The 21,920-nt window shown below is 40.4% G+C and overlaps 1 protein-coding gene across 1 annotated transcript in view; it reads right to left on the reverse strand.

Annotated features, from left to right (window-relative positions):
• The window catches only part of dst (dystonin), a 92,388-nt gene that overhangs the window by 38,357 nt on the left and 32,111 nt on the right, over nucleotides 1–21,920 (reverse strand). Inside the window, exons 23-46 of the mRNA XM_054600452.1 lie at nucleotides 21,774–21,900; nucleotides 21,471–21,654; nucleotides 20,802–20,959; nucleotides 20,374–20,552; nucleotides 20,119–20,257; nucleotides 19,838–20,031; nucleotides 19,572–19,734; nucleotides 19,404–19,487; nucleotides 19,144–19,251; nucleotides 18,951–19,049; nucleotides 12,534–12,680; nucleotides 10,954–11,042; nucleotides 10,757–10,865; nucleotides 6,038–10,162; nucleotides 5,789–5,935; nucleotides 5,469–5,684; nucleotides 5,238–5,381; nucleotides 4,913–5,149; nucleotides 3,650–3,802; nucleotides 3,316–3,549; nucleotides 2,886–3,170; nucleotides 1,828–2,376; nucleotides 1,383–1,559; nucleotides 242–365 (exon numbers count right to left, since the gene is read on the reverse strand). Coding sequence (XP_054456427.1) covers nucleotides 242–365; nucleotides 1,383–1,559; nucleotides 1,828–2,376; nucleotides 2,886–3,170; nucleotides 3,316–3,549; nucleotides 3,650–3,802; nucleotides 4,913–5,149; nucleotides 5,238–5,381; nucleotides 5,469–5,684; nucleotides 5,789–5,935; nucleotides 6,038–10,162; nucleotides 10,757–10,865; nucleotides 10,954–11,042; nucleotides 12,534–12,680; nucleotides 18,951–19,049; nucleotides 19,144–19,251; nucleotides 19,404–19,487; nucleotides 19,572–19,734; nucleotides 19,838–20,031; nucleotides 20,119–20,257; nucleotides 20,374–20,552; nucleotides 20,802–20,959; nucleotides 21,471–21,654; nucleotides 21,774–21,900 — 8,171 coding nt within the window. The remainder of the gene's footprint in view (nucleotides 1–241; nucleotides 366–1,382; nucleotides 1,560–1,827; nucleotides 2,377–2,885; nucleotides 3,171–3,315; nucleotides 3,550–3,649; nucleotides 3,803–4,912; nucleotides 5,150–5,237; nucleotides 5,382–5,468; nucleotides 5,685–5,788; nucleotides 5,936–6,037; nucleotides 10,163–10,756; nucleotides 10,866–10,953; nucleotides 11,043–12,533; nucleotides 12,681–18,950; nucleotides 19,050–19,143; nucleotides 19,252–19,403; nucleotides 19,488–19,571; nucleotides 19,735–19,837; nucleotides 20,032–20,118; nucleotides 20,258–20,373; nucleotides 20,553–20,801; nucleotides 20,960–21,470; nucleotides 21,655–21,773; nucleotides 21,901–21,920) is intronic.

Raw genomic sequence — 21,920 nt, forward strand, 5'->3', positions numbered from 1 at the left:
CAAGTTGCAAGTTGCAAGGCACACATTTTGCAGGGCAATGAGATTTATGAACTTTAAGCTTGTGCTTTGAAATATTTTATTTTTAAACTATCACAAGCATTTATGAGACATTTCCATGTCTGGCATCTTTCAATTTGCCTATATAAAGGCCAAATTGATTTGAGTGTCAATGAAGACACATACAATCATTCACATTCTCTACAGATCACAAACCTGATCCCTACTTTGATTTTTCCCTCACCTACTGTCTCCTGGATGTTGTCTGAGTTGCTCAGCAGGTCTCCTTCAGATGTTATCAAAGACTCAGCTGCTTTGCGTAATGTGTCGATAGCAGTCTGATGTCCTGTCATCTGACCTTGTAGGGCCTGTGGATCAATGAGAAAAATGAAATGAAACCGTTTTCACATAAATAAATGTCCTCTGCCTACATTTAAACTGTACTGTACAGATTACGCATCTCACTTGTGTGGTAGATTGAAGGTAAAAAGTGATAATGTGCAACAACATCTGGATAATATCTACTGTAAATTGAAACTATAAAGTGATTCCACAGACATTTTTAAATGAACCTGTCTGCCTCTACTCTTACATTTACAGAAAGGCTTTAGGGAAGAAAGTATTATTTGCAGTGATTTGTAACCAAAGCCAGAAGAATAGTGTTTCTTGGTTGGCCCACAGGCGCCTCTTATCTTGGCATATCTCTGCTGTAAGTCACTACCTCCCTACAGAGAAATGTGAAATCTAACTGCTGCCAAAATCTTTGACACAAAGACTGCATGGTTTCTTATCCTCCTGTAGGCTTCACATAACCAGAGTTTAACTATTCACATGTGGGTTTGAATTTGAGCACAGAGCTAAAAATAACTGTGTTGTACTGAAGTCAGTGGAAACACTGTATATGGTAAGGCAGGTCTATTGTGCCATGACCTTTTAACCCAGTAAGTGCTCCCAAGTTCTGCATGTGTTACTTCTTAATAAAGCGTTTCTTTATTTCTTTACTTAGATTACTCATAACCTCACATCCATTAAAGTTCACATCACATTGATAAATGTTTGAAGTGCAACTGCTGCATTACAATTTCCCTCGGGCTAAATAAAGTGTCTAATCTGATCTGATCTTCTCTTCAAACACCAGACTTTTTGAACTTTAACTGTAAAGATCCAATTTTTTCATCAAAATGTAATGCATCAAATGGGAAGAAAGATCACAAGGGCTTTTTAATACGACTCCTGTGTTGGCCCCAAGAATTAGCGAGGCCTCACAGAAATATGAAGAAAAATGTGCATCCAGATAAAGAAGACCACAATCTGAGAAACGTCTGAGCACTCGATGTCGAAACAGGGCCTAGGCACTACAGTTCTGGCTTGCAGTTTTTTCTTGCCTTGGTCTCCTCCAGCTGTTTCTGTAGTGTTTGTGGGTCAGCTGCTATGGCCTCGGATTGCTGTTTTCTTGCCTCCTCCTCTGAGCTGTTGAGCCACTTCAATAGACCGGCGCTCGAGTCGTCGTATTTTTGGAATTTGTCAACCACTTCTTTAAGGTTGTTGCCGAGTTGATTGCACTGAAACAAAGGAAAATAAATGATACTGTATGTGTGATAATATATTCAGATAACAGATAATTATAATCAAGTACACAGGCTCACAATGAATATAACAATGAGCAATAGATGGAAAACTGTCACTTTCTCTGACACTGACATTCTCAAAGTGCTCACAGAAGACAGTGTGACATATTAGATTTCAATGAAGACAAATGCCTCCATCCAGTGGCAAGAAAAAGTAATTGCAACCTCTCCAGATCCATCTGATCAGCTGCAGACTAAATACCTGTGAATGTAGTGTTTTGTATCGGCTGGCTGCTGAATCCAACTTGTCCTTGACAGCAGAGCAGGTTCCTGAGGTATCAACGTGCTGCAGAGCTTTCTTAGCCGCTGAGTCAGCCAATCCACAGGCGTTAGCCACTTCCAGCACTTTCTGTCCTGACATGGTAATGAAGCGAAGATCCCCTTTGTGGGAAATCACATCTTCTGAGAAGCTTTTCTGCCGTTGGAGTTTATCACTGAGGATATTGAGGGAGCTAACTGGAGCGCCCAGCTGCTCTACCTCTCCCTCTGCCTGGTCCAACCAGCCCACAAACTCCTCACAGTCAGCCTGGAACTTCTTCAGCTCCTCCTGGACACACTGCACCTGCTTCATCTGCTGTTCCGCCTGCATCAGGGAGGCATCGTAGCGTCCCTTCAGCTCCTGGATGTTCTTCTGCAGTTTCTCCTTCTCCTCCGGAGACAGCACGTTTGCCTGCTTGTCGAGCAGAGCCTGAGCTGACTGGGTGGCCATGATCAGATCCTGCTGCTGGGACAGAATCTCCTGATGGCGGGCCTGCGGGAACGTTAAAGACTTGAGAATGCACATCCAATAAATATAATTATAATTTTTATTTACACATTTTTCTTAAACATTGTTACATAATTTATACAGCGGCTGTATAAATTATTAATATATGTTTTTCTTCATTATTTCTTACTTTTATCTTTACTGTATTTAAAGGCTGGTCTACAGTATCAACTTTTCCTTTTCCTTTAATATCAAATTTAAAATCTGTAAAAACTCAATTGTAAAATTTCTTACCTGTATTTAAATTTCACACTTTATTTTTCTTATTTAATCAGCTTTTATATTTGTTGGCATTTACTGTTTAACAGATCTAGATATTGATATATAACTTTTGGATTTTATTGTTACTCTCTGCATTTCTTTGCTATTTGTGTCTTTTTAACCTTTGATCTACTCATGATGTGCCTCAAGTAATGCCAATACACTACCAGATGAAAGTATGAACCGCTAAGGAACAATTCTCTCTCTACATTTTTGCAACAAATCAACCATACCTTGACCCTGTCATACTCCTTGTCGAGCTGCAGGGAGGCGTCATTCTCCCCGCTGTTCTCTCTGCCAAAATCACTTTCAGTGGTCTGTAGAGCGTTTCCATTGGCATCATCATCCGTTCCTATCAGTCCCGTGGCTGACGTTTCTTCTGGCAGGTTTCCATTCTCTTTACTTATATGGTCGGTTTTATCCAGACCACTCTCGTTTTCATTCCCTATGTTGGATACCCAGTCCAGGAGATCTTCGATTTTGTTCTTACTTTCTTCAAGTCGCTCAACAGCTGCTGCCTGAAAAGACAGAAGGATTACAGATCAACATCATACTGAAAAGTGAAAAATCAATAAATAAAACGTTGACATTAGATTAAAATATGATGCATTACATAGTTTATACAGACAACACAAACTGTATGGAGGTAATCTGAAATCTGACCTTTTCGCTCTCCTGTTTTATGGCTGTGGTAACAACCTTCTCCAAATCTTTCCTGGACTCCTCGGCCCGCTGGTTGATCAGTTTTGCTTTGCTTTTCGCCTCCTCCAACTTGCTCTCAATAATGGCGATTTGATCGGGATTCAGCTTGCCCCGGTTCTCCTCCAGAAACTTCTTAGTACTGGTGATGACGTCATTCAAGGCACTGGCATTTGTCAATACGTCTTTTTGCAGAGCCTTGAGATCAGGAGGAGGAAAAATAGAGTCACTGAATGAAACGGCTGAACTCCTGGACTATACTGTACTTCTTAAAAGCAAAAGGAAATGTAATTCAAACCTGGTGTTCCTGCTGGTACTGCTGCAGGTCTGTGACACACTCTGCATTTCCAGTCTGTTGCTGATGACCAATCAGATGGTTTTCTGTCAGGGTGAGATTATCGCACACTTCCTCCAACTTTTCTGTAAACTCCTTCTGTTTCTCCAACAAAGACTGTCAAACAATAATGAAAAAACACCGGATAAATATCATAAAAGGCTGTGATTAAACATATTCAGATCGACAATCAATAAAACATTCACATGAAACAAACCCCCAAAATCCTACAACAGTGTTCAGGGTTATTATTTTGGTCTAAATCAATAATTGGGAAAACAAACATTGATACAAGGGAGGAGAAACGATTCAAGCACTTAGAGGTAACATGCAAAATCTGCTTTAGTACACATTTTCCTTCATCATAATAGTGTACAAATCTGGTATGCTGTAAACATGCTATTTCGCCATTCGCCACTTTGGTCTCGAGATTGTAATAAGCACATTATGTCCTGTGTGTTATTGGGTTTGTTGTGGGTGAATGGGATCCAACAGAGAAGGTGCATTTTGTCCACTGTTAATTGTGCACTGTTGTCTTGAAGGCCTGTAGGATATAACCAGCACAAAGAGTTAGTCTGCAGATGCGATCAAGCACGTGAGCATGCAAAGTTGTTATTTTCGCAAAACATTTAAGGCATTCCCAATAAAACCTCCCTGGAAGCAAAAGCCAATAATTCACTTCATAATATTATTATTTTTTTAAACACATTGAAATATAATGGTCAAAACTATAAACGCTGGGATACTGTTAAATACTCATTACTTAGAAGAAATTTTAATTTGTAATCTAAATCCACAAATATCAACATTTGTACAAATTAAATTGGGCAGGGTTCTTTAAGAGACTATAAATCATTTTTGTTTTGGTGTCTAAGGTTCAGATGTCACACTCAACTTTGAAAAAATTGTGTACCAATAATGTGAAACCACATATGTGAAAATGCCTTATCATAAATTATTTATCTCAATAACATGTTTTTGTTGTTAGCTCTCACGTCTGCATGTACTACATGTCTTTATTTGATATGTTTAAATTGATCTACTTTATATTCTTATCCACAAATGATACTTCCACTGCTTAAATCTGACCAATAACATGGTTTATACAGCCCACTCTACATGCAATGTGAGCAATTATTATCAACTTTCATTTAAACCAAACATAGATACATAGTTGTTTTTTTAAGTAGACATTTGTGATATCATCTTGTATTTCCACAGGCAGACCTTCTGCTGGCTCTCCCTCTCCCTGGTGTCCAGTAGGACATCCAAGGCACTCCTCTGGGTAACAAGCCTCTCTGTCTGGTCCCTGAACGCTCGCTGAGTCGTGCTGAGGAACTTGAGGATGTAGCTGCTCTGAGCTGGACTCAGAAACTGAGCATTCTCAGAAATAAAACACTGGATATCAAATGTGACATCCTCTAACTTGTGCCTGGCTTCTTTTAGCAGACTGCTCTCTGAGTCCTGCAGGAAAAGACAGAAATGTGCAGAGTAAGTTTCTGTAGTTACTGTAGATATTGGATGTTTAAAATAACATTTATATAAAAGATACCTTGTTCTTCTGAATCAAATGTTTCAGTTTGTCCACATCACATGGTTTTAAATCCGCTTCACACAACCCTGAGTTGTTTTGGATGAGGCCCGCTAGTTCATCAAGATCACTAAGATGTTTCTGGTACGTTGATTCCAAATGCATCTAAAAAACAAAGAAAATCACATTTACAGAAGTCAATCGTTGATGAAACTATTACATAACTTTGATAACTTGCAGTGAAGCACTGACCTTTCCAGTTTCCATCGCTTGGATTAGGGAGTGACTCCTTTCTGCACACATTTTGGAAACAGCAGTAACATTTGGCTCTAAATCCAGATATGTCGAGGACAAATCTTTCTGGATCTGTATGGGAATGTCCTCATCAGCAGAATTTAAGAGCTGTTGGGCTTTCTTCATATCTGCTGTCATAACACCAGTCAGTCGGGAAAGTTGGGACTCCAGAGCCTGGATAATAAAAGCACATTTTGTCAGGAACTAATGCATACATGTTTGTACATAAGGGAAAAGTAGAGAACATATGATGTTGTTTGACATTGTTCATTTCTAACCTGAAAATCCTCTTTTTGAATCTGCAGTTCTTCCATGTTGTTGCCAATGGGTGCTTGGATTAAAAGGTCTTTTCTGACATCTTCTAAAACATCAGCGTGATCCTGTAGTCTCCCAACACACTCCAAGAAATCCTGGATGGAGAACTGCTAAGGGGGAAAAAAACAAAAAAACAAAAGAGTAGCAGATGTTACTTGGATAAAAAACTAAGGGAGGGGATTGTCTTAACACTGAAACAACATGACATGTACCTTATTTTTCACCTTCTCAACTTTGCAGACATCCGAGCTGCCAGACGACTGAGGAGACAGTGGGCGACTGTCTGCAGCAGAGCGACAAAGACCAGAGTCATCTTCTGCTGACTCCTCGTCTTCTCCCTCTGAGCTCTCCTCCTTGATGCTCTCCAGTGTGTGCCACCTCTCCTCCTGAGTGTCTCCCCCCAGAGAGCCTCCCCCCAGAGAGTCTCCCCCCAGAGAGTCTCCCCCCAGAGCACTGTTTAGAGTGTCCATCACCTCCTGGAGCATTGAAAGGTCTTGGCCTGAGGAAACAGTCTTGAGAACCTGCAGCAGTTGCAGCTGGATGTTTGGAGCATCCGACTGCTCTGTCCTTTCACCAACTTCCTCTTCCTGCATTATCAGTTCTGAGTTTCCTGTGTCTTTGTTGTTTGAACTGAGGGTGTTTTGCTTCAACAAATCCATGAGAAGGTCTGGGTGACTGCTCTCTATGAGTCCATGAGGTGTGTCTTTCTCCTGAAAACCACCTTTGTCTAAAGGTTGTTGAGTATTCTGAAATACTGCGATAGAGCTTTCAGTGTCTCGAGTTTGAGCCTTTTGCAAATCACTGACATCAGTCCCCTTTGTAATTCCTTCCCCTTCATCATTTACATGTGTCTTTACATCATTAGAAAACACTGATGAGGAAGCATCAGATGCGATGCAGCCGTCTGAAAGGAAATCAGTATCTACCTGGAGATGCTCAGAAGCACACATATGTAATCGTTTTTCCTCTTGTAGAATATCAGATCCTGAACCTAATCCCAATATAGTTTCAGTCTGTCCTGAGTTCATTTCTGACCCAGAAACATTTCCACTAATATTTTCTTTATCTCTTGCCTTCTCTGCATGATTTAACGCAGAGATCTGCTTTGTATCACTGGTGAAAATGTCCTCATGTTGCCTCTCTGTGCTTAACTCAACATCCTCTGCAGCACTGTGTATAGAATCTTTACCAGCCAAAACTGCTTCAAGAGAAACTCTGCTGTTAGTTTGACTGTAGTGCTCTGAATCTTCAACATCAAAACACTTAAGATTAATAGCCTTTGTTGCGGTGACTTCATCGGAAACAACGGGTGACTGTGGAGATCTCTCACCAACAAGCACACTCTGACCATTTTGAGAGCAGCCGGGCTCAGATCCAACACTAAACTCACTTTCTGAATGAAGTGCTGCCTGCTGAGGTAATGTGTTTATGCTGCCATCCTTTGTAATGTTGTTATCATAGTTACCATTAACCTTGGACTCTGAGATGATTGCACTTTCTACTAAATCTCTGGCTGATGAGTAACCTACACTCGGAGTTGGCTCGCTGTCCAAAGGTGACTGAAGTGCACTTGTGTCATTCTCTGTTCTGCATTGCTCAGACATCACATTGCGGTGTGATGAGGAAATGTCTAATTCACTCCCACTAACTTTCTGATTTCCCACTTGGGCGATGAAAAAGTCTTTATCAATAGGTGAGCTGTCTGATTTGGGGTGATCAATAGAATTGGAATATTCTGTGAGGATTTCTGGATCAGAGCTAGATGGACGTGACTGTGTGGTTGGAGCAACGTTTTCTATCACAACATCCATATCTGTCAGTTGACTATTGATTACAGCCTGTGAGTCACTGTCTTCAGCTAGTAAAGGCGATTTGTCAACAAGATGAAGAGACTCTGCGGTAAACTGACTCCATGAGGAGGGTGAGCTCATCAGAGACTCATAATCGCCAACTGAGGGAGGTGAATGAGGGCGATAATTACTCATCTCTCCAACATTTCCTGCTGTGTCACAATCTAGCTCTGCATCTCCATTCTCTCCCTCTTTATTATAAGCCTCCTCATCAGTCAGATCAAGCAGCTTAACAACAACCTTCCTCTCAGTCTGCATGTTTTCAGTCTCATTACTATTAATTAAACGTAGATCGTGATCAGCAGAGATGGAGTGAGAGAAGTTTTCTTCATGGTTACTGCTGGCTTCAGGGTCTAAGTCAACACGGTCATCTTTATCTGATCTAGACTGAAATGACTCACTGACACTAATGGTGCAACCAGACCTCAAAAGGTTTTGCTGCTCTATCAAACTAAGAGCAATATTTGAGGATTTTGATGCATCTGACACTGGCTGTTTTAAAACAGACATTGTGTCCTCCTCATCTCCTACAACACTTTGTTTTTCATGTGACTGCTGGTCAAGCAGTTTCATCCCTGTCGTCTCGTTAACTAGTCCCTGACTGAGAGCTTCCTCCAGGTCATAACGCCTCCCAGAGGTGATATCTAAAATGTCCTGTTCCCCCATATGTGCTTTCAGAAGATGAATAGCATAGTCTTGCTCATTTTGTCCCTCCAGTACGCCCTTGGAGCATAAAATCTCATCTTGGGTAATATCTGTACCTTCTGATTCACTACAAAGTGACTCAGTGTTGTATTGTGGAAGTGTTTGACGGCAGGATTTTATTGAACACTCTGAGTCAAACATCCCCGACGGAGAGCCAACATTTGTTCTGTTCGGAGAGTATAAAGTTTGACTAAACATTTTACATAAACCTTCACTATCAGCACCTTCATCATCAGTTTGGAAACTATTTTGACAACCTCTCTCTGCAAAATCATCTGACTTTGTCCAGTTTGTGTTGTTTTGAAACATGTTTTCTTCCTCAACACCCTGCTCTGTAGTATCCATTCCAATGTCATCATCTAAAAACTGCCCGGCATTTGCAGATGTTTTTTTATCAAAGCTAATTCTTCCATTGAGCGAGGAATCAAAATTATTCTGATCAAATGTGTGTTGCCTGTTTTTCATCATCTCCTTTGTCTCCTCATTTATGTGCAGTGGTATCTCCAAATCTACCCGTTCTGAAAGATCTCCAACATTTAAAGTCAGAGACGTTACATTTTTCTCAGTCTTTTCAGATACTGAATCTTCAAGAAAAATTTGAACCATTTTACTCAGCTGTTTATCGAGTATTAGAACCCTCTGTCTTGACTCTGGATCTATGTAACTGTTCAACATTAGGTAGGAGATGAATAGCTGAGTTGCCTCTGCGTGAGTAGGGACGCTATCTACTTTCAAGCAATCTGCAGCATGATGGCATCCGTCAATTGTGAGTTTTCTGTACATAAGCCAAGATGAAAACTTGTCGTTAAGGTGGTGAACATCAGGAAGCACATCAGGAATTTCTATAGACTTCAGAATATCTGCTGTGTAAGTGTCAATCAAACCATTCTGAATGGCAGAGTTGATGTCTACCACCTCTGAATTTTCTGGAATGTAAAAAGCTGCTATCTTCTCCCGGTTACAGAACACTGTGCTGGTAAACTCATCACTGGTGATCTGTTGGTCATACTGGAATGAGGTGGACACAGTTTGGATATCCCCACAATGAGGCAACACTATTCCCATTACCTGCCGCTGATTTTCAAGCACAATGAGTGTGCTGTTAAAGCGCATCAAATCACACTGAACGGCTGCATCCACCTTTAGCCCCTCATCATTACTCATAACTTCCTCTGACATGGTCTCCTGGTCACTTAAACCATCAGAAAAAGACCTCAAAGCGGTAATACTCCTCCCTGATGTCAGTGATTTATTACTGCTGAGGCACTTTAATATGAGTCTATTAACCTCCTGCACTGGCTCTAAGAGTGACACATCTTCAGCAGCACTGTGATTAGTATTATCCTGACTGGTCTTTTGCCTCTGAAGGATCTCTACGTAGACTGAAGCAGATATCACACCGCACTGAAAAGCACTCTCCAGGGTCATTGTGTCCCCTGTGTAGCACACCTCCAATCCATCACAGACCTCTTTGACCTCTATCATCTTGATGATCGGGTCTTCACACGTGGTTCCTTCCCTAGCTGCTGCTATGTCAGAGAGAGACACAGAGGAGATGTGTGTGCACTTGCTTGCTTCAATAAGCTTTGGAAAGTGGTCCAGCGTGGATTTATAAAGGAGATTTTGTTGGAAAGCATCGTCCCGGTCCAGACAGACATGCGACTCTGACTGAAAGAGGTTGGAGGTCACAGGCTGGGCTTCTGGCAGAGCGACTCCAGTTATCTGATCAATAAGGCCACTAATGGGTCCGGTCCCAAGCCCTGCACCACTGGATTTTAAATCCTAAAGAAAAGGACAATTTCACAAATTACAGAACTGCTTTCAGCATAAAAAATCTGTATTATCTATTGTGTCAAATTTGCAAGTAAATTATTCTAAATCAAGACAAAATGTATACTCACCACCAGACAAATATGGGCATGTTAAAAGATCATGTGCACAAGTGCAAGACTGCATCAGGGTTGCAACAGGAGAGCGACGGATAATACATTTAAAGCTATCATGCATCTGGGAATGAAGTATCCAGCATCTTGCAAAAACAGGGTAGTTAATCACATCACATACTGTAGGTAAAGGGTTATGTGTCATATCTGTTATCCTGTTGAAGTCAAGCACATTAATAATGGAGAAATTTAGGACCAAAGCCGGGCGCAACTACGCATGTTTACAGCATACTCAGATTTTCTGGGCTTCAATTGTATAAATCTTGATTCTGTACCCAATGTAAGAGAATCAAAAGAGAGATGCAAAAAGACAACTGCTCATACTGTACTTAGGAGAAGAGGAGAAAATGTTAGTCATGCAGCTGAACATCAGGTGGCGCTGCTTTCCAACACACTTGTAGACACAAATAGAAGAAACAGCTAAGAGTCCAACCTCTTCTGCAGAGGTTGTCTGATCTGAACAATGTTGGGAGAGTTCGTTGTAGGCCTGATTGAGCGCCTTCAGCTGCTCCTGGGCCTTTTCTCTTTCCTCCTCAGTCATTCTGTAAGACAAAACACCAAAAATGATGCTGACAGACCTTAAACAGCTGATTGCATATTGTGCATGTCGGCCACAGAAGCTGGACTTACTTGTCACTGTGTTTGTTCAGTATCATTTGTGTGGCTCTCAGTGCTTCTGCAATTTGTTCCTTCTTAGTGACCATTTCCTCAACTGACATCTGGAACATCAAACAGTGGCGTATTAATACTTTATATGCAGTACAACAACTTTTCTTTACTTTTATACTACTCTTTGAGTAGTCATCATACAATATTGTATTCCAGAATATCACTTTCGTAAATAGGGACATGAAACTCACAAATACTCACACACTATTATTGTTTCAAAGAACTGATTTATATTTTTCAATGATGTTATTTATACAAAATATATCAATTGATTTATAAAGAAAACTGGGCCCTCAGTGACTTTGTGATAGTTTTGTATTTGCTTGCATTGTGCATAATTGTTTTCTCTTCATTACACAGAGAGACAGGATATTCAAAACACATTCAGATAGATGGTTTCATAATTTGATAAAGTAAAAACTAAAATAAGGAAGTCCAAAGCTGTCATTATTAAAATTTGATTGTTGGGATTGGAATTTTATTTATATTGGTGTATGCACAATGTAAAAGAAAATGATAATTAAAAAAAATGTCATATAACAAACCTTACTTACATATTTTTTATGTGTACTAAAACAAAAAAAGATACTTAAATAAATAATATTAATCAAACATTATATTTTTCTTACTTAATTTTACCTTAACTGTGGTTGCAATGTTTACAACAAATATAAAATGAAATGTGTGTATCAAGTGCTCATTGTCCAAGTGATGGCTCAATTTTATTACATCGATTATTGAATGGATAGAGCGTCAAATCTGGATTAACTGACTGGATGTTGTGCTTTAAAACTGCTTAATTACAAAGTTTAGCTCAACTTAAATTACTGATTTGAGCTGGCAACACAGAGCAAAACAACTTCTAGCAACAAGTCAACTCTCGTTACTGTAGTACTTTATAGTTATTATAGTACATCAGTAATGATAGTCTAAACTCCTTTGTATGTACCTGTCTATTCTCTTTTTCTATTCTATCACATCAAAATAAATCACCAAACTGCTTCTAAGCACCATTCTATCACAAATACAATGTCATGGTGATAAACCTAACATTTAACTTGAATAATGTCAGCTTTGGACTATAAGACATGCATAATGGACTCACAGGGGCAAAAATCTGAAATGTATTTTGATATTTCAATAACTGTTGGGCCGATTTCATTTATTAGTCACTGAGGTTGTTCTGAAATGTGAGTGCTTGTGCAACTTTTGATGTTATTGAATCAGTTGGGGGTGATTGAAATAATCATATATATATCATGAAATCCATATCAGTCATTCTTTTGTGTACAAGAGATATGATACAGTTATAACACCCACTACCTATAGTGTGAAATATATGGATTACATGAATCAGAAAGTACCAGTGTGTTTTTATTAGAAATCATACACTGTGACGGCAAAAAGGCTGCAATATCATTTTGATCAGTAAAATACTCTTTGCTGTTAAACCAAAGCTTTCTCTCACATAGAACAAATATGTGGCAGTATGTGAAAACAGGACACACCAGAAAACACAAAAAACAGTACACATCATTTACCTGGGGCTTATTAGAAGCATCTGTGTTGGCATTGCTATCTTTCAGAGCATTCCCATCATTGTTTGGGCTCTGCTTCACATTGGACATCCAGTGCAATAGTTTGCTAACTTTATCACCATGCTCTCTCTTCTCCTCATCAACAGATCTCTACAATTAAAGCAGATGGGTTTTTGACAAGATTGTTAACTTTGTAAAAAAGACACAAACAAAAAACACTTGAGTGGGGAATCCTAAAAGGAGAGGGGCTTTGCTAAAACACATTTATAATCAGACTAAAACACAAAAGCTCAAGAACAATTGTTAGTTGCATCAACCAGTATATTAAACATGTATGTACACCAAAAAAAAAGACATTCAGGGAAGTCAATGTAACTTCACAGCCAAACAGAAAACCAAAGGATTTACTATAGGTTTTGATTTTATGCTATGGACAAGAATTTACAATGTTTATTACTTATATGCACAAACATAATGAAATGTTGATTTGGGCCCAAAACCATGGATTTTCGTAGCCTCCAGTAACCTTAACCCCGTGTGGCAGTCGTACACACTTCTTTCAAGAGCCTCCCTGAACGTGATTCTTCTCTTGGTCTTTGGACAGGTGAGGCTTTTGGTGTGAAACTTCTCATCTTTGAGAACAGCCGCAGTACCTTTGTCGACAAGGCCGGTCTGAATGACTTCCTCGAGGGAGGCTCTGTCATGAGTGTCAGGACTTATTAATCCTCCAGTCAGGAGCTGGAATTCAATACAGCGCAAACCGGCATCTCTGGGGAGGAGATTTTCCTGAACAGCCTGAGGGATGGACAAAGTCCTTGAAGTCTTGGGGTGAACAATGCCACGAAATACCTGCTCAAACTGTTGGAGCTGCTGATTCAACGCCTCATCTAAAAGACCTCTTTTGAGAGCATCCGAAAGTGTAACTTTTTCCCCTGAAGAGGGGTCACAAATACCTCCAGTGCAGGCCTGGGCCTCCAACAGCCTTAAAGCAGTGGCTCTATCAGCGAAGCCCTGTTGAAAACCCTGAAAAACTGACAGCCTCCTCCTCCAAGTGACGTCCCAGAGACCAGCGATGGGGCTGTTAACATCTTCCACAACCACCATTCTTGAACATATGATATCCGCAATCTCATAGATGCTAAGAAGGCCACTGCGATAGCTTTCAAGCTCGGATATTTCAAGAAACCTCTGACTCAGAGCGGACTCTAGACAAAGTTGGCGGCCACTCTTGACATCAGTAACGATGTGAAGTTGGCTTCCACTGCCGTCAGCTATGGACTTTTCCTGCCATTCACTCTCCTGCTGTGACAGAAACAGATACGTGCTCTTGTCAATGTGTCTCCCCTTGAATGCTTCATACGCTGACATTTGGATGCCACAGCTGCTGCTGACAACAGAAACTCTATGGGAACTCGTTGGCGAGGTGTTTGTCAGATGTTTCTCACCAAATGGGAAGAGAAACACACCACCATCAATGTCATAAAGACACGTCTTAAGTATTTCAGAGTAGTACGCTTTCTGTCCGGTATCAGGGTTGTGGAAACCTTTAGGGTTACTGATTGGATCATATAGACTCTGTAGAGTCTCCTTGTTCAAAAGACCCTGATCGACAGCAATGCTAGCCAGCACCCTGACACCAATCTCTGGGTTGATAAGTCCTCCGGTCGCTACCTGGACCTCAAGGATCTTCTTGCCTTTGTATCTATCGAGAATCCTTTCCTCCATCGCCTGAAACACAGACAGCTTTTTGCCAGCATGGATGTAGCCACTAACAGCTTTCTGAGCCTCTAACAGTTTATCTTTCAGGCCTGTCTCTATGATACCTCTCTCCAGAGCCTCCACCACTGAGTGTGTTTGCCCTGTAGTCAGGTCAGTTAGGCTTCCTGTTGCAGCCTGCGCCTCCAGGAACTCCAGAGCATACGTCTTTGCTAAGAAGCCCTTCTCAGCAGCTTCTAGGAAGGATATCTTTTTCTTACTTGACTCCACATAAACTCCAGCAATAGCAGTTGGTTTCACGGCAAACTGAGCAAAAGATGCTTGCAGGTCTTCCATTATGACGAGACCCATCTCAAACTTACGCACAACCTCTTCATCCAAGAACTTAAACTTCATCAAGTTTTGAATACTCAGTTTTCCCTCAGTGTCGGATGTGTTTTCACATGTTTCGTTGATCTGATACGTTCTTGTCTTGGTGATGCTCTGTGTTTCATTTGGCCGTTGGTTTGTTAGTCCACACAGAGCCATGTATCCCTGTGTTGTCACAGTCATGGGCTCATCAGGTTTGATTTTGCTCTTTTGCACGTTGTCTTTTTGAAGGAGATTCAGACTTTGATAAGTAGAGCTATTCAACATTTTCTTTGATGGTGAATCCCGAAGGCTTTGGCTGTGAGTGACCTCCATTTTATCATGTTTGACTTGTTTCAGACCTTCACGAATATTTTCTTTCTCCATTGTTGCTATCTGTAGATGTGACATTGGAAGAACTTTTAAGTTACAGAGCACTACAGTTCAGTAACAGTTACCTACAATTGCTAAAAAAATGTGATGAATAGTAAAAAAAATGTAAAATGTTTTTACATTTAAATGTGCTGTATTTATCATAAATATAATAGTGTGCTGCAGTAATGCTGAACTAACTTCATCCATACCTCTGAGGAAACTTTCATTTTGAGAATCTCATCTTCCAGGTTGTATTTTTCATAGGAGGGCACCATCTTCTGCCTAACTGAATTTTCTGTCTTCAACGAAGCAGCCTCGTTTTCTTTCACGTAGTGACGGCTGGTTTCAACGACTTCCTGTTTGTTTATCTTCTGGTTGTCAGTCTTCATCCTGACCCCGAGCGTCAAAAGCTTTTCCTGAAGACTTTTCACCTCCTTGACGTACGACTCTATTTGTTCCCGAAGAGATCTGGCTTCATTTTCCTTTAGTGTCATTTTCCACTCGCTATCTGTCAACTTAGCTGACTCATTCGACTGCTCATTGCAGAGGCCTTGTAAAGCGATTACTTTTGAGTTGAGTATAAGCCTCTCTTCCTCATGTTTGGCAATTTTTGATTTAGCCTCTGCAAGGTCGTGTTCAAGCTTCGTATTTACTTGCTGCTGTTTATCCATTTTGCTCTGCAGCTGCAGTAGTTGGTCAGATTGTTGCTTTGTTTCCAAAGTGGTTTGATACACTGTTTTTATCTGTTTCACATCTTGTTTGAAATACTTGTTTAGCATCTCTGCTAATTCTGCACTGTGTGACTGCTGATGTGACATCTCACTTTCACTTGAGATTTCAGATTTAAGTAAACTGAGCTTTGTCTCTACTTCAGTCCGCACTAGCAACAGCTGCCTCTCATAGCCCTCTTTCTGGAGTTCTAGTTTACTTTTCAACTCCTCTAGCATTTTCTTGCACTTTTCAAGTTGTTCTTCCATCTGCTGGGACCTCAGCTGAAGGACAGAGTTTTCCTTTTGCTTTTGCTCAGTTTCTTTTTGGGTGGATTGCAGAGTTTCTTTCACTTTTCTGACTTCAGATCCCAATGAGATCATTTTCTCTATCGTATCAGCTTTCTCCCTCTTAAGGATCGTATTTTCATGTTGTAGATTTGATCGGGATTTGTCAGAACTCAACATTAATTCTTTCATTGTAACTTTATTTTTCTGAAGCTCAGTCTCCATCTGCAATAATTTAGATTCTTTGACTTTTCTTTCTCTGGTCTCTTTCAACAATTCATCTTTAGTTATTTGTAGGGTAGAGCTGAGCTCTGAAAGTTTAACATTCAAGTTCTCTAAGTTCCTGTCTGCTGCTCTATTGTCGTTCTGAAGAACACACATCTCCTGCTTTAGGTTTCCTGTCATTTTATCTGAGCTGCTTGTTAATTCTTTAATACTGTTCGTATGTTTGAAGAGCTCATCTTCTAATGCCTTGACTTTATTGAGATGTTTTTGACTCTCAGCAGATTCTTTTTGCATTTCTGCATTTCGTTTCTTTAGCATCATGTTCAAATCATTCATTTCAGCATTTTGCATTTGGATCTTTTGGTTTGCAGAATTCTTATCAGCAACCACTGCCTTCAGCTCAGATTTCAGAGTTGTTATTTCTTTCTCATAATTGGCAATTTTTGAATTAAGTGTGTCGATTTTCTCCTGCAGTTCAGTCATTTTCCTCACCTCCTCGCTGTAATCCTGCAGTTTCATTTGAAGCTCATGGGATGTCTGAGATTTCTTATTTAGTTCCTCTTCAATAATTCTAACTTGTGATTTGGTGCCCTCCGCCTGACACTTGAATATTTTCATTTGCTGATCCTTGCTGTCTATTTCCATTGTCACCTGATCGAGTTTAGCTCTTAAATTCTTCAGATTATTTTCCATCTCTAAATTAATCTGTTTCAGCTCATCTACCCTTTTCTGCAATTGAGAAGCAACTAATTCACTTTCATGAATTTCGGCTTCAAGATTTTTACATTTAAGCTGCGACGCCTGCTCTGTTCTCTTCATTTGGTTGTTTTCTTCCTTAGCTGTTTGAAGCTGCTGTTTCCAGCTCTCTATCTCACTCTTTAGCGACTTGATCTTTTGTTCAGAAAATGATCTCTCTTTTTGCAGCGACTCTGCTTGGATCTGAAGACCTCTAATATCACTGTCGGATGAGACATTTATCCTTGTCAACTCATTGCATTTAAACTTGAGCTGATCTACTACTGCCTGCTTGGAAGCTACCTCTTCTTCTAGGTTGTTAATCTTGAGACTATTTTCCTGCTCAATGGAGCCTTTCTTATGCAGTTCACTTTGGGTGATCTTCAACTTGTCTTTAAGGCCTTTGACTTCAGTGCTTTGGAAAAAAGTGTTATGTTCCAATGAGGACTTTGCTCTTTGAAGAGATCTGATTTCCTCCTGAAGGTCGTTGATGGATTTCTTCGTGTTCAGCGCTTCCTGTTGGAGATCCTCTGATTTCTGTCTCATGTTGATCCTTTCAGTTTCCATGTCCATCTGAAGTTTCTTCAGTCTGTTATTGCTGTCACCCAACAGCTTTTTATAACTTTGGGTTTTCTCCTCAGCCATTTCTGCTTTTTTCTGGATTAGGACTAGTTCCTCCACTTTCTGCTGCAGGATATTTGTCATCATGATGTCATTTTCTCTGACTGCAGATGACTCAGGCTCACTGGCGCCTATCGACTGACTGTCAGATGACAAAGGCAGCTGAGCCACATCCTTTTCTTTAGCCTGGACTTGACTTTGCACCTGTTCCTCAGAACTTTCCTCTACGTTTATTTTTCTCTGAAGTTTGGGGCTCTGTTTCTTAAGATCTTGGCCATCACTGGTTTTCTTTAAGAGGTCTTCTAGATTTTTCTGAGCCAAAGACCACCTGGCCTCTGACTGCTCAACTAGCTGTTTTGTGTGGCTTAATTCCTGCTCACCGGCAGCTTTGTCTTTAACCGCTATTTCTAACTTGGTGCGATACTGATTAACGTCATGCTCCAGCTGTGATTTCTGAAAGGTTAGATCATCAATTGTCTTCTCTTGAGTCTCTACTTCTCTTTCCAACTTTTCCAGCTGTGCTTGTCTTTCAACCAGCAAAGCCTCCTGTTCCTGGACCCGCTGCTTTAGTTGACTATTCTCTACTTCCCCTGCAGCTTTTTGGAGCTCCACGCTCTTTGTTCTTTTTGCTTTCTCTGCTCTCTCAAAAGCCTTTTTGCTCTATGAGGCAAAAAAATAAGTCATCCACTGTTTCAAGATTTATTAGAAATTGTAGAATAAATTTCATGAATATTTTACCTCTTACCTGAGTGCTGCAGCCATGTAAAGCAATCTCTCCAGGAATTTCAAGAAGGCGGGACTTTTCAGTTAGCCCGAAATATTTTTGGAGGGTTAAAAGCCCAATATATCAACAAGATTTTAGATCTATTCAAGTTTATTTTAACAGCACAAGTCACTGCTTTGATCACTGAACCTTTGTTAAAACTAATACTTACAAAATACTACACAAACTCCTGGAGAGGCTTTATTTCCCCACAGCCATGTGAGAAAGACTTTCCGTCAAAGAATAAAAAGGCTCTCTCCTCACCGCAAGCAAGCGTCACCAGCAATAAAAAGTGTCTGTACATGCAGACATGCACCGCATTTGCACATTTCCTTTGCTTCTTTTACACTTTGAAGCAAATTTCTTCACTCGTGATGAGCTCACCATATATGATAATAGAAACAACCCAGGGGGAAACAGAGTTTGTTACATTATTTTATGATGCACTACATCTTAGTGAGGCAGTGAAATATGTTGATGCAATACAGAAGACCTGAGCATCATGCAAAGATTAGAAGGTAAAGCTAAACAGACATGGCAAGTTTAAGCGTCCAAACAGCCCTAAAAGTCTAAAATGTCCTGCAGAACTTAATGTAAATGTATAAAGAAAAAAGGGAGGTATTGAGAATATGGATCTCTTACCTCCTCGTCTTCAGTCCTCTTCAGTGTTTCACTGGCAAACTTCACATACTGTGTCATGAGAGTCACAAGAGCAGTGTAGCGGGTTCGGAGATCCATAAACTGTGCCAAATTAAAAGAAACATTGATGTCATTAACATGTACTCTACATAGAGCACAGATTTCCTGCCCTACCAAAGTTAAATCATAGGTTTACCTCCTGCTGAATGGCATCAGAAGAGCTCTGCATCCTCCTTTTCTTGAGAGGGGATTTGTGCTGGGAGTCGACCATCGCTCTGAAGGTCATCAGCTGTAGTTCATAATCCTAAAGAGAGATTTATGTGTAAGATAACAAAGTTGTTTCTTCCGCAACTACAGCAATTTTCACCTTAGATCTAACAAAGATGGAATGGGATGTTTATCTCGTAGGATCTATATCAGAGAAACCAAGAGAAAATTGAGTACAAATTAGTTTACCTTAATTGAAGATGAGTACTGCTCTGAGTACTTCTGGCACTCATCAATTCTGCTCTGCTTTTGTTCAATTTCGGCAACAAGGACCTGAAAACACAGACGTTTGAAATATATGTATCTATGTATTTAAATGTCTTTATCTTATTGAGAAGAAGTTAACTCTTGTCCTACCTTCTGTTTGTTTAACAGCTCAGCCAGTGCCTTGCTGTCTTCAGGTTTGTTTTCTTGGGCCTTTATCTGTGCTGCTTCCATTTCTCTAACCCATTCATCAAGACTACTGTAGGAGTCTCCGTAGTGTTTCAGAGATTTGCCGATGCCATCCAGGTCCCGAAGCCTGAAATTGAATGGTTAATGTCAATAAACAATACTTAGACTTATAACACTTGCACACAAATGTCATATATTATCTCCTCTAATGCAGATAAATCCTCACTAACCTGCCATCAATCTGGGAGTGAATGTTCTGCCATCTCTCGCTCAGCTGATCAGCCTTCTCCTTGTGCCAGTCCAGGTCAAAGTCACGCTCGTTATGTGCCTTAAACATGCGGTCGCTGATGACCCGTGCTTTCTGCAGCTCATCCTCCATGTCATGGAACACCTCCTGCTTCTCGTCAATCTCTGTCCGCCATTGCTGTGAGCAGAAGGAGAAATGGTTACTCAAAATGAACAAAAAAATGATGCCAATGTTAGTGAAGTGTTGAATCCTCGTTGTATTTACCTTAAGAGTTGAAATGACTGTCTCAATGGACTTGAGGTCAGAGTTCATAGCGTCTTCCTCATAGAGTTTGGATTCGTAGGTCTTAACTAGTGCCTCTGCACTCTGGCTGTGCCTCACCACTAAGCTCACTGTTTTCAGTCTGCAAAACAAAGGGAACATACTCCAATAAAGGTACTTTTAATGCAAATACCTATGTAGTAAAAAATATCTAAATGTAGCAATGGTTACTTCTAGACAATGAAGGGAGTGTCTTACTTGTCCATATAAATGGAAGACATGGAGTACACTTGGCTCATGCTCTGAATGAGGACGGTGAGTTCAGAGGAAAGTGCTGGCACAGAAGGAGATCCTGCAGCCTGTCGGAGGAACAGCTCACACTTCTCCTTCATAACGTCAAGGTCCTCCTTCAGTTTATTCAGCTCCGCTGTCTTCCTCTGCAGAGTGGCATGCAGAAAATCAGGATGAAAACAACGAAAATGAGTGTGTGTGTGTGGGGGGGGGGCATATCGGTTGTTGGTATGATGTTATAGACATTATAAGCTGACCATGGAAGGTGTGATATAATGAAAAGTAAATTAAATTGAATTTGTAATGGATTCAATTACAATGCGTCTTTGAATTCAGTATTAAAAAAAATGAAGTTCTTGAATATGTTAAATGATTATTGCGACCTAGACGTATACCTCATGTTCTGTGATGCGCTGCAGACTCTGCTCCAGGTCGTCTCTCTCCAGCGGTGTGCGAAGTTGCCTGATCAGGTGTTCTTCATGGGCCTCCAGATGCATTCGGAAGTTGCGTATTTCTGAGATGTAATGATTGTGTACCGACTCCTCGTGTTCCTCTGTATACCAAAAAAATATATTGAGAACAAATATTCACACAACAGCGTGAATATATGTTTGATTTTCTAACTGGAAAAGGACATTTATGTTATTTTTGAAAAACAAAAAAAAGCCAATGAAAAAATGAACTTTGATCTCAAAATCACGACTATTTTATAGTGGGAATGTTCATGCATAGTCTCACACACATGAACTGATAGCACACAAAAGCACCACTAGGTGGCATCATTATCCCAGCATAAGGCTGAGTAGAACATGTATATACATGTAGTATTTATAAAAAAAACATAACTGCGCATTAACAACTTCCCAGTGTTTGCTTTTCATTCACAGCATAGCCAACCAATCTTTTTCAGATTTTTTCTTGATTCAGTAAAAAACAACATAATTCCAGGAGGCATCACTTAAAGCTTAAAAGGCTTAAAAACCATGGGTTTCCCTCGCCTGTATAGTTCAATATACACCAGCAACTCATTGTTGGGAGGGACAAAAGGGGAATCTGAGCCTTGCCTCTTTCTGCAGATCTGAGTAATTCCTGGTAGTACTCTTTGCAGGCCGCAACGTCTCTCTCTAGCTGGGCACAGTCGGCCACTGTGAATACCTCGGACTCCTCGCTGTCTTCCAGAAACTCCTCGAAGTGGGACTGCAGGTTGCTCAAGACCTGCTGATGCTCACCTGGTAACATGGTCTTTATCTGAAGGAAATAAAAGTGAGAATAAGACAAACATTGATTATCATAAACGATCATCAGCAAGTGTTAAAAAGTGTGATGGATAAGAGTCTAAAAAGGAAAAATTCATAATTCAAACATACTGAGGCCGAATTCCAGTTGCGGATGGCACGTATGTCAGCCATCAGATAATGCCAAGACACCACACTCTTCATGTTGATGTGGGAGTGGTGCCAGAGGGCCAGGACGTCCTGGTATAACTGTTCAGTTCTGCAGGAAAAAGCAAGAGG

Source organism: Anoplopoma fimbria, chromosome 6, assembly GCF_027596085.1.
Source record: "Anoplopoma fimbria isolate UVic2021 breed Golden Eagle Sablefish chromosome 6, Afim_UVic_2022, whole genome shotgun sequence".
Lineage (NCBI taxonomy): Eukaryota > Metazoa > Chordata > Actinopteri > Perciformes > Anoplopomatidae > Anoplopoma > Anoplopoma fimbria.